The sequence below is a fragment of the Pipra filicauda genome, unplaced genomic scaffold (assembly GCF_003945595.2).
Source record: "Pipra filicauda isolate LSUMZ 115617 unplaced genomic scaffold, ASM394559v2 scaffold27_size4233163_pilon, whole genome shotgun sequence".
Classification (NCBI taxonomy): domain Eukaryota; kingdom Metazoa; phylum Chordata; class Aves; order Passeriformes; family Pipridae; genus Pipra; species Pipra filicauda.
In genome coordinates, this window is record NW_024104398.1 from 1,155,424 (window position 1) to 1,168,126 (window position 12,703).

The 12,703-nt window shown below is 41.9% G+C and overlaps 1 protein-coding gene across 1 annotated transcript in view; it reads left to right on the top strand.

Moving 5' to 3' along the window:
* The window catches only part of RIN3 (Ras and Rab interactor 3), a 67,045-nt gene that overhangs the window by 32,641 nt on the left and 21,701 nt on the right, over window positions 1–12,703 (top strand). The window contains exons 4-5 of the mRNA XM_027746100.2: window positions 7,745–7,817; window positions 10,682–10,773. Coding sequence (XP_027601901.1) covers window positions 7,745–7,817; window positions 10,682–10,773 — 165 coding nt within the window. The remainder of the gene's footprint in view (window positions 1–7,744; window positions 7,818–10,681; window positions 10,774–12,703) is intronic.

A 12,703-nucleotide genomic window follows, 5' to 3' on the forward strand; every position in this document is an offset into this window, starting at 1 on the left:
GGGCTGTAATAAGGACACAAGAGACATTATCTTCGTCTCGTCTACCATCTGTGGTTTGATTGGAGATAGAGACTGAATGATTTCTAGTCCCCCTAGACATTTTCTCAAGGTCAGTCTGCCTGCCAAGGATGAGTTCTCCATTATCCACAACACTATTAACCCTGAAAATTGGGTTAGAGTTAAGGAGTTCCCATTCAGGAGACTCCTCTGAGCTAGGAGCCCAGAATTTTGATTTGGCAAGAACAGTGACCAAGGTCCTGGGGGATATTGTATAACATGGTATGAGGACATATTTTATAATCTATTGTGCAAGTTCATAATTTCTCTTTTAAATGCAGACGTGCATAAGGAAAGCAGAAAGTCTCATCAAGTCCTTCTCATTTGAGCAGAGTTCCATGTTGCTTTGACACACTGCTTATTTTAAAACATAAAACACTTTTAAAATCAAAACATTTAAAACACAAGGCACTTGTGCAGCTGCTTTTTCAAGATGTAACAGTACCAGGTTTCCATGCAGTTTCAAAGTTGTTTTGGAAACATTCTGGTTGCTTATAGTTGGTGGCTTTTTTTTTTTTTATTTTAGCTCTCATCCTGAAGAGTTACCTCCCCTCTCTCCACACAAACACTTTCATTTTTACTCTGAGCTTTAAATCGATAGACTGTAGAGAAAGACTGTTGGAAAGAAGCCCTCAGGGTCTTGTTAGCTTTGTTAATCTTCACTTTGGAATTTTTTTTTGGCTTATTTTTCACTCCCAAGAGGCGTAATGTAAAATCTGTGTGTAATCAGAGCTAGAGACTATGCGTGCTGTTCCAGGATAATATTGTCTTACCCTACGCTGCTTAGTACCTTGAACACAACCCAAACAGCTACTCTAAATCAATACCCATAATACAAGTGTCCATGTCTCAGTGGCTAAACTGGAACAAATTATAATTTTTGTCCTTGGACAGTATTTGCTATCTGAAGATCTTATAGAGCTTAATAAACAAGAGTTTAGACTTGTAAATGAGGTAAATAGGACACTGTTCAAATGAGGGCATTAAGGACCTCATATTTTGACCTTTGAGTAGGACTCTCAAAGTCAGTGACAGCGCAATCTATCCCACTCAGAAGTGGGAATCAGAAGAGCTTCTTTCATCAGATTGGTAATTAGGTGGGATTGCAGCTCTAGGAAGCAGAAAGGTAATTTTTTTCCATTTTTTGTCCACCCTATTGACCTCTCCCATTTCAGAGTGGATTATTCCCTTTCATCATTCACCTTTGGAAAGTGTCCTGTTTGGAAAACGCCTTTTTCCTGGAAGCCTCTCATGCAGAATGTAGTTCTGGATACTGAGTGGCTTCCCTTAAAATGCTCAGAAAACTTCCTTTTTTCTATATGATTAACCTCAACTCTATGGTATTTCATGGCGTATCTCAGAGCCAGAGAAACAGACTTTTCTCCAAAGTAAATGGAAAAAAACCCATTTTTTAATAAAATACATCTGTATGATAGCATACATTTTTCACATTAGCATTGATTCTCAAGGCTGTCCATATGGCCTGGAGATTGCTGCTAAAAACTAAAGCCCCAGAATTCCAAATCATAGCATTGCTTCCTGTTACATGAGGCACAGGGGAGACCCTTTGTATATCTGAATGCTTCTTTTGCTTCACAAAGTTCTACTGAAGAAATTTGCCTTCTGAAAGCAACTTACAGGTATATATATCCAGTTTGTCTTGTCAACCATAGCCCTCAGCTGAGACAGTTTGAATGGGCAGCTGGGCAGCGTAAATCTTGTACTCACATTGTAATGTTTGAGTGGGTGCTGAATGACCTGTAAAAATGTGACTTCTCCAGCAATGATCCCAGCATTGGCTCAGCTGCTTACTGTACCAACCACATTGATTGAATATGCTATCCTACTCCCCTTGGTGTCCTTGGGAGCCCTCTCAGCCTCAACATTTCAGAAAGGCCGTGTTTTCCCCCATATCTCTGCAAAAACAGACCCTGTGTGGCTACATGTAAAACTCAGTCCTTGGAAGAAATCCTGGATCTCCCCAGTCTCTGACTGAAGAAACAGTGGAATTTCCACAGATTTTTAGGTGTTTATTCCATACCTGGAAAGGAGATATAGGGTGAGGATCTAACTAGGAAGTCAAGTGCTTTGAAATGGAACAGCCATTCTCCACACTGTGCTCTGCTCTTAATCCCTGAAATTGCTGTTCACAGGGATACTTTAAGGAAAGCACTTGAGGAGCTGTGACAGTTTTCTTTTAGTTGGGTTAGCTGTGCTTGAAGTACCTGTGAGAGACACCCTCCCAACCCCTGCTGAAACACTGATCACAATGAGGAAGAAACAGAGCAGCAAAATGCCTGTGACACACTTCTGCTCAAGCATCCTGCAGTAGAGACAATGAGGCCAGGTAGCACCTGGATTTTATGCTGAATTAAAGGCATAAAATCTTAGTGGGCACCAAGGTGCTGCCCGTCTGCTTGGGTGAATGTGGATGAACCAAAACACGGTGGAGCGACCCAGACCCCTGTGCTGTTAGATGTGAGGACAATTCCTTTTCTTAGCACCAGAATACGCACAGAGGGAAACAGTCATGTCTACTGAGTGTCCCCTCTACTCAGCCCCAGCCTGAGAAGACTGCAAAAGCCTGTGGTTTGCATCTTCTTTAATGGCATAATTTCATTCTGTACAACATAATTATGTTTTGAGAAAAACTCAGTTTAAAAATAGATTTCTCTTACACTCTAGAACCAAGCTCATTAACACTTTATCACTTTCATTAGTTCCCACCAACAGCTATGATCAGTGATTTTTTTCATCATGGCCAGAAAGATTAAACTCTGTAGGAAGCCATAAAACTGAAATCCTGTGAGAAAGCATGAGTTGGATCCACAACGGGAGACTCTGGCAGAAGTTCAAAACAGGGAACTATTAGCCCTTCCTCGATGAGGGGAAAAACCAGAAACAACTGACAATTTAATGAAAGAATCACTAGGAAAGAGAAGAAAGACAAAACAGACATAGGTTGACCAAGACAGTCTGGAATTATGCAACCAAAAAATAAACTACAGCTTAGACATCATATGGAAGAAGCAGAGGCATCAGATCAGAGAATAAATAAAAAGGCCTTGAGAAGAGAAAACAGATAAACACTGACAATGTTTTACAAGAACACAGCACTCAAAGGCCACACAGTACTGTCCAGAAGGTCATCAAGAAATAGCACAAGAAACAATGTGAGGGACAGATAGTAGAAACTTTCAAACAAATGGAGCTGTTGCAGAAACGTACCACAAACACACTAAGGACTTCTATCTATGTAGTCTAAATTTCCCTCTTTAGCAACATCCAGCTAAAGCTCTTTCTCTTAATACCATCGTGAGCCAAGTGCATGAAAAAGGGCCAGAAGGAGATTTACATGTGCCTGGAGCACTGAAGCAATAACCTGAAGGAATTACATCACACTCTTGTGCACTGCTGTAAAGCACAGCAGGTAGGACGAGCACAGTGTTTCATGACAGACACAACAGCCTCAGCACCGGGGCTACAGTAGACACTGCAGCTTCTGTACCCATACTCATTGCAGTCTCTACAGCCAGGACTCATTCCCCAGGGGCAGGAAACTGCTAACCTGCAACAGCCAGGAATGTCAGTTTCTGGGAGTAGGAAAGCTGGTAACCTCTGCCTTGGAGAGTTCCCGTCTTCACAGTGAGCTTTACTTGCTGAGGGGGGCACAACAGCAGGAAAGCTGTCCAGTGCTGCTTTCTGCAAAGGTCAGTGCAAGTAAGGTCATGGCAACTATGATATCAAACCAGAGACTTATATTAAAGGAGGGAAACATCTCTTGTTAGGAGACTATGGATTTATAACCTGAAAATAGAAATTAAAAAGTGGAGTCACACCCATGATGATAAATCTCGCATTCGCCAGAATCTGGAAAAATGAGAGCATCAGAAGAACACCCAATCAGGACTTTTGAGGATGGTTGTATTCTCAGTAGTCCTCTATCAACATAATAGTTGCAGAATAAGGAATTCATATCTTTGAATTCAGATGTTTCTGAAGGATTACATAGATACCAGAAGCAGTGAATAAGACTAATATTGCCGTTAGAGAAGAAGCTGAAGTAGCTGGGTCCCATGAGCCTATGTAAGCAGTAAGATGGAAATTGGGTTGGTTTGTCCAAGTGACCAGAACAATAGGACTAGCAAATACAACTCTGTGGAGAAAAATCAATGAGGAAAGGAAGGCAGAATGCTCAGGGACAGTGTGACTCAAAGCCATCTGCATCTGGATGAAGAAATGATGGGGAGATCTAAAGAGTAAAGTAAACATGAATACAGATTCCAGTCAGTGCCTAAAGATGACACTCTTCAGAGCATGCTGCTATTATAAAGGGAAAAATGAGATGATCATAAATATTTATAGCGGTTCATAACCTGGCCATGTCCTGTTCACTTACTGAGTTACACAAAGGACACAAAACAGAGTATGCTCAACAACGAACCACTAACTCGTGTTGCTAATGCTCCTATCACCCATTAAAAAAATAAATCAATTATTTCTTATCTCTTTGTTTCAGAACTCTCACCTCTACACATTCCCCCCTTTATTTCCTGAAGGTGATATTTTTCTATGGGTTTCTAAATTTCAGGTAAAACTTAATATGCTGTGGCAATGTGTTTTGTTCACAGAACCCAGCCTATTTTTGCTCTTGCTTTTGATCCCATTGTTGACTTTCTGCCAGTGTTATGGTGAGATGTAAGTATTTCCTTGCTCTTCAGGTGCCCTGGGTATGGTTTTATGAGCCCAAAAAGGTGACTTTTGTCTCTGCGGTTTTCAGCAGGATTACAGCAACCTGGCAGATGTCTGCTTCTAGATTCTGCAAAAGTCATGAGTTCCTGTAAATGGCAGCATCATGATCCCTCCCTAAGCAGCAGTGCTCATGTCGGTGAAACGTCCCCTCAGATACCCACAGCACATCCACAGCCAGAGAAAAGCAACTCTTCCTGACTGTCTTCTCAGAGCAGGGTGCCTCGAGGGCAGTAATGGCACTGGGAGGAGACATACATTGTCCCCAAAAGTCAACAGAGCCCTTTTAGCTGTACAAACTTGCTGTTTTCTGTGTCTTTCCAAAAACTAGAAACATGTAGCACGACCCACTTAACGGTCTCCACAAGTGAATGACAACCATTCCCACAAGAGACGTTCCTGTACCAAACCCATCATCTGCCATCCAACAGCAAAGCACTACTTATCAGTAGTGTCACCAGCTGTTTAAATAAAAACAGATGAAGGAAGTATTATGGTTTCTCCCAAGGAAGATGTTCCTCAGAGGAGATTGTGAGGCTTTCCCCATGGGTGCTGTGCTGGGAGTGTGTCCAAGTAGCCACAGCAGACCTGTGCTGCTTGACACTGTCGCTGTTCAGAATAAATTTTGGGCTGAGTACTGGTCCTGATGGTGCTAGTACCCTGAGTAATGACCTATCTAAAGCACTCTTCTTACTATTCTTCCATCTATTCTGGCTTATTCGCAGGCCGCCCAAAAATATCCCTTGAGAGCTGCAGGTCTCTGTATGATGAATTCCAGCCTGCTGAGAAATATGCTTGGTTTCGTTACCTCCTATGACCTCTCAGAGCAGGGACAGTCCAATTTATGTATACCACCTGCCGAAAACTTCTGTCCTTAGGCTCCAGCAGCTTTTTGTACCTAGCCTGCTTTAGCTATATAATTGCTCATGATTTGTGGTGGTTTATGCTATTTAACTATATATATGAGGAAAAGTAGCTGTATGGTGACAAGGCACTTGTATGTGGATACTCCTGACATGGAGGGGCTCAGAGGAGCTTCCAAATGGCAGAACTTTCTGGCACAGAAACAATAAATAGTTCAAATCCAAGTGATTCGCTCATGTATGTGAACATGTACAGGTGCAGCCTGCTCTCTCACAGACACCTGCAACTCGGGATGCCAAAGTGAACATGTGGTTTTTAACAGAAAAAAAATGCTCTTAAAACCGGCATCTCTACAAAGGACTTTATTTAATTGTCAGAGATTTGAATGAGTTCAGACTCTTGGGTTTTAATTCATTCTCTAGAACAGAACTGGGTTTTGTCTTTATTTTTGTTTCCTGTGTCAGAACTGCAAAGCAGATGCGTTTCAGACTACAGGAATTTTTCATGGTAGATGTTTAATGAAAAATCCGTGACTGAAACATGATTCTTATTATGGAAAAAGAAAAAACTTGCCAAACATGATTTTTCCAGTTGTGAAAGAAAAGTAAGGGAGAGAGATGGTTTTGCTTGAAGTATGTTTTAAACTCCATATAGCAGTATGGTATTGGTGCATACTCTGAGGTTAATCTGTTTGTGCTGATGCCACAAACTGATGTTAGGAATGACTTTTAAGAATTACATGCCCCTTGTCTCTTTAAAAAATACCTACATTGGTGTATTCAGCTCAAAATAGCAGCCTGCTGGGCCTGGGCTGCGCCAAAGGGAGAAGTAAAAGGAGGAAATGCCTTGTTTGGGGAATGAGCTATGAAGCTGAACAAGAGGCAATCTTGAGCATTTCTTTCCAGTGCGATATCGGCTGGCTGGAGAACAAGAGCCAGTGCATAGAGACAAGGGAGAGGAGAGCCAGGTGGATGCCTCCCTCCTGCAGGTGCTAGAGGCCCTGCTTTGTAGGGGACTAACAACCAGGCAGGCATGGCAAGGATCTGGAGACATTTCCCAGGGCTGTGAATCATGGCTGACTGAGGAAGCTGAGTCACAGTAGCTGAGCTTCACGTCCACAGCTCTGAACTGTAGCCTAGAGAACAGTGTGAAGGAAGATGCACAGCATCTGTGAGCACTGCCATGGGGGTGGGAGCTGGTGCTGCTTCCCAGGGACTCCAGGCATGCTCCTGTGGTGTGAACGGTGTGACTCTGGGCCTCCAGTTCTTTACAACCAGTAAGCAGGCATTTCTGAGGACCCACTGCAGATTTCCTCAACCAGTGTCTGTTTGTGATGGTGTGTTGTGTACAAACAGACATAGACAGTTTGTGAGACTGTAAAGCTGAAGCAAAGATGAACAGATCTCTCCCACCGAACCAAGTCTTTCTCTCTGCCTTGGGTTGTCAGACAATTTGAAACTTTCTCCTCTGTCCAGTGTAATTTTTTCTAGCTCAACAGCCAAAAGCTCTATAACAATGTGAGATTTGAGCTACACAATGCCATAGCATGCTGTTATAAAGGAGGTCATCATGAACAACTCTGCAATATGGTATAGATTGTATTTTGCCACTTAAAGGAGAGTGCAGTCACTGAATAACACAATGGGAGGGAGAAGACAGGAGAGATGCAAACAGGCTGTGCTCACAGTGTCTACATGACCCAGGTCAGAGCCCACACACATAGTAATGAAACAATAATTTCTTTTCTTTTTCTTCAGAGCATTTTGTCCATCCAGACCAAACCAAATTCCAGCATGGAGAGTCACAAGGTCAGCCCCATATGTACTGCAGATATGCACATCCTTAGAGGCAGATGGGTTTGTAACAAATCCTTTGGCTGTGACCTGAGGGGTTTTTTTCATTCCCATTGTTTTTATTAGTGTCACAGTACTCTGATATCTTGAGCTAACTATTCAGAAAGCCAGGCTATTTCTTCTTTAGTGTCTTCCTGAAGAATCTCGTTGCATTTAGCCTCGTTGCATTTGAAGCCAGTTCTTCATGGTTCTTTATATTAATCTTTTCTGGTTTTTACCAGTCCTGTACCTGGAAGGATCTGTCCTGGTATTTGAGGATGTCTTCAAACTGGTTGCCTTCTACTGTGTCAGTAGGTGAGTTGGATTTATTGCTTCCATGGCATGGTCACTTTGCTTTCCCCTCTGGATCGTCCTTCCCCAGTATCCAGTCACAGCACAGATCCCACTGTTTCCTCTGATATCCTCTAATCTGCCAGACCAGGATGCAATATCCGATGCTAGAATCTACAATAGAGTCATATCACCCATTTTCTATGCAGGTAAACCATAATCACAGCTATCCCTGCAGTTGGAAGCTTTGTCTGAAGAAGGTCTGTAGGGCTGCACACACAAAGGACAGAGAACTGAGCTAGGAGGGCAGGGAGGAAAAAAGGGCCTGGATTAACTATTTATTTAAAGCAGCTTTAAGCATACACACACACCTGGTACCGACTTAGCAAACCTACCAGTGGATTGTTTTCTATGCTTGTTTGCTCAGCACAGAAATACCAAACATAATGGGCACAAAGATGGAAAGATCTGTAAAGTAATTTGCATTAGAACAAGGTTTGATAGCAGCTGATGAGTCTCTCTGTGTAATTAAACCTGTGTGCCTGCAGCCTCCTCTACTCTGTGTCCTTGTGCCAAGCACACTGCAGCGACACCTCCACAACCTACTTACCCCATCTCTACTGCAGCAGGCCTGGTTTTGAGTTGGATGTAGACTTTTGACCTCCCCTATATAAACTTAGATGACTCTTAAAGTAGTTATTTCCTTTTAAGAGGAAGAAACAGATTCAGGATATGTTTACAAGGCAGTCATGTTCGTCACTTGGTTAGGTCATGTAGTGGAACAGTCTAGCTGCAGTGTGCTGCAGTTTGCCCAGACAGTCATATTCACTCTATTTTGGGGGCTGCTTCTGCAGCCAGCTGAGTTCAACACTGCTGGGCCACAACTCCTGCTTCCATGCAAGAGACCATGCTCTGTCTCACCCTCATCAGTTAAAAGACATTTAGCCATCTAGATGTGTATAGACCCTATAGAACAGGCATAAATTAACCTCTGGACCCATACAAAGATTTCTGTCATACCAAAGCAAAGAAGAGCCCAAATGCAAAACCGAATTTGGCATTTCTAGTCAAATAGCTGGTGAGAGAGAAAACACAGTCACTTCTGCTTTCCTGCAAAAACAATCATGGCTTAAGACAGTCTCAGAAAGAAAGAAAGAAAAGCTCTTCTGTTAGTCCCTGTTACAGATGTTATTTCTGAATGTCAAATATACTCTCAAATGATTCATGTAATTTCCAAGGTTGCTGTCAAAAGACAAGATAAAAAGGGAATAATTTTCTGAGAGATGCAGGTAATAAAAAGACACTGACATACCATTTGCTGGCAGCTTGTAGGAGCTCTCTGTGAGATGGAGAGTGGAGAGGCCTGTTCTCGGGGATGTAGTAAATCGCCTATGAATAGCTGGAAATAGCTCATCAGGGTTGACTTTCTTTTTCTTCTCAAAAGAAAGTTTGCCTGGATAGATTACCTCAGATCATAACACCTGTAGGTAACAGGTGACTTGGTGGCTGGTCTGCAAGCTGCTGCTCCATTAATAAAACCAGATTTTTTTTTATTAGGGCAATGTCTTAATATTCCTGATTTTTAGATGTATCTTTCTACAAAAAAATAGAATAAAATTGAAGGGAACTATTTATGCATATAAAAATAGCAAACAAAGAAAGCAGAAGGTCCATGGATCCTCTTCCTCTTTTAAACCTGGTATCTACCAAGAAAAAAGTAATAAACCAGAGACCACATCAGTTTATGTCAAACAATGTGACAACAGAGTGCTCAGTGGTGCACAGAGCACCAGTGCACATGGAGTACACAGTATATCAGTAAGGTCTATATCTCTTAATAAGGGCAAAAATAGGCCCCCTACATTCCTATATCAACAGATTGGGCCTCCCTGCATCTGCAGTCATGTGCATTTTTGAGCTGTGCATTTGTGTAGCAGACACCTCCTACTCACAAGGCCAGCTTTTTCTATAATGGTTTCTTGCATCTTGTAGAACATTTTGTTAAACTTTTTAATGTGTAAAATGACCCTGCACCATTCCTTGCTGCCTTTTAGGGACTGGCTTTTCTAGTCCTTCTTAGAATGGAAATTGAGGTTTAGCAAATTGTCACTGGGCAAGAGGCAAACCTGAACACTTCAGTGCCAGTCCAAGAGCTCCATTAAATTATTTGAGACTTAGGGTGTGTTTCAGTGAAACTCAGCTAACATTCTCTGAGAAACTGTATCTTTTTTTCAGTAAAAAACCAGCATCTTTCCAGAAACCAAGCAGTCAGAAATCTCAGTGGTATACCTCAGAGTAGAGGGATATATGTATTCTTTTAGTGTCATACAACAACTTCATCACTGTTTGTCCCTTCACCTAGGAGTTACCTTTTCCCAGGAGGAGTTTTCCTTCCCTAATCCCTCTGTGTCTTGCTGTGTCCCAGTGCCTTAAACTTACACATATTTTTTGAAAAGGAAGCAGAGTAGGGAGAGAGAGGTAAACGGAAAGAAAAAGGACTTCAAATCCTTTCCACACAAAAAAGATTGGTTTTTCTAATTACAATAATTACCATTTGCAACACCTTTTTTTCTTGGGAAGGTATTTTAACCTTTGTGGCCTCCCCTGTGGTGAGAGGCATTCCTGAAGTTTTCAGAGTACAAAGCCAAGACACAGTGATTAAGTCAGTGCCATGGCATGAAGCATCACCACGGAAGCTGGTGATCTCTTGTGAAATCAGAGCAACCCAGACCGGCAACAATGTCCATGATGCCTTATCATCCAGGACTTTGCAGAACAGGGCTGAAATTGTGAGTCAATCCAATCACTAAAACCAAGTGAAATCTAGAGTTCCTATCCATTATGGAGTTTATCATTTTGCTGTTTTTTTATTGTGTTTCTTTTTACAGGGATTTGCTACCCTTCACCCTGAAGCTGCCACAAGCAATATTAGAAGCCAGTAGCTTTCAAGACCTTGAAATTATCTCTAGTCTGGGGATAGGTAAGTCCCTCAAAGCTTGTGAGAACAGAGGTGCCTTGCGCAGATATAATGCAACTGGAAGACAAATGAACTATTTTCTTTGGAATATCTGAGGAAGTTTGAATGCAAGAGGAAGATGTTTATGATCTTCAAGTTCATAGAAGTTCATAGATCCAACCTCCACTTGGATCTTTGTGCAGGGAATGGGACCTACAGTCTTACTGTGAAAGCTGGAGCTTCCAGCAGCTAAAGTATGGCACAACCCCACAGGGTAGCTTACATACACTGGAAATAGCTGGCATCTGAGCTATATGGAAAACACCTTTGCAATTTCCCCTTCTGATGTGTGGGAGCAATACTGATGGAAGTGTGTTATTTTTGAATTTTGATATTTCTGCTTCCTCTTACAAGATTTCTAGTTGGTAGAGAAATGTGCATCATCCCAGCATGTTCTCTCGCCTCACACTAATCAGATACAAAAAGGAACATCATTTTTAGTGACAGCACCAAACAAGCAAATTTTAGATAAGATGTATAAACTTATAGAGATGGGAAAAGCAGTTTTATTGACTAAAGGAGGTCTCCTTCCTATTCCTTTCCATTTAGCACACTCCACTTAAGACAGCTATGACAGTGCTGTCTCTTGTGCTCCTTTGCTTTTCAGTTTTCCTTCAGGTGTTGAAAACAGCCAAATAATGGAGAAAGTTGAAGAGTTAGCTCACTTAGAGGTACTCACTAGAGCACTCTGGGCCTTCGGGGGTCTATTTTTGCATCTGCTGCATCATACCTCCCAGAAGGCATGGGCATACCCACTAGTTTCAGTTCAGGCAGCTTCATTGAATTTGACCACCAGATTTGCCTCTAACATTTTCAATATCCTTTATTTTGAGGATGTTCCAATTTGTCAAAACATTCTTGAATATTATGGCTTAAAAAAAGGGACTTTACAACTTGAGATTACAAATTGCAAACTTAATTTTATTATAACAAGTCTAAAAATCTGGATTAAAATGTAGGAAGTATATAATGTCTAATTTGAGCCAACAGAGGATATGCTGATCCAGGCAACAATTTCCAGCAACTTCTGAAAGGAAGGATTAGTTAAAGCACAAGCACCAAAGCAATGTTGGTTGTAGTCTCCTTCTTTCCTGTACTGGTGGTCATGAAAGTGGTGATGTTTGGAGGTCATTTTTGTCATGGTATATTGCATGCTGGGAAAGTTTCTGACAACAGAAGAAAATCTGCGGTTGTGTACAGTCTTCCTGGGAAACAGTGTTAGCTTCCTGGAGTGCCATGCTGTCTTAGTAAAGTCAAACAGGCTCAACTACTGAGTAATGCTGTTCACTGCCTCCTGGAACAAAATTTTGTGGATACAAATGAGTACACAAATAACAAGTGCTGCCCAAAGTGGCACTCCTCAAGGAAAGATAGCGCTGTCTGAAATTCTCATATGTTGCTTTTTATTTATTTCAAAGTGATATGTGTTTCAAGGGGGTAAAAGTAAAATGTCTTACTGCAAGCTGAATTGTTCCACAGAGGATCTGGTTGTTCTGCATATTGTCAAAGAGGATGTACTCCAGGCCCTCTAGGCCTGACCTTGCTGGTACAGAGGGCATTTTAGCAGAAGAGTTAGCATGATTGCATTGCACAAAAAGAGCACATACCTTCACAGACATGCCAAAGACTCAAAGAACAGGGTGCAAGCTCAGGGAAGACCCAGGGCTGCAATGGAAAATGATCAAATGGCCTTCCCTGCTCTATGAGAGAGTGTGTCTGTGCTGCGAAGCACCTACTCTGAAGCAGCTGTGTAATTCTTGGTAGGACCACCTCATGTGGTCCTTCTCAGTCTGAGTGGAGCATTGCATTTTCATCAGTGTCTTATCATGGCCACTACTGAGAAAAATAACCAACTTCCCTTTTGTGGGTTGGTTTACTCACCATTTCCTCAGCC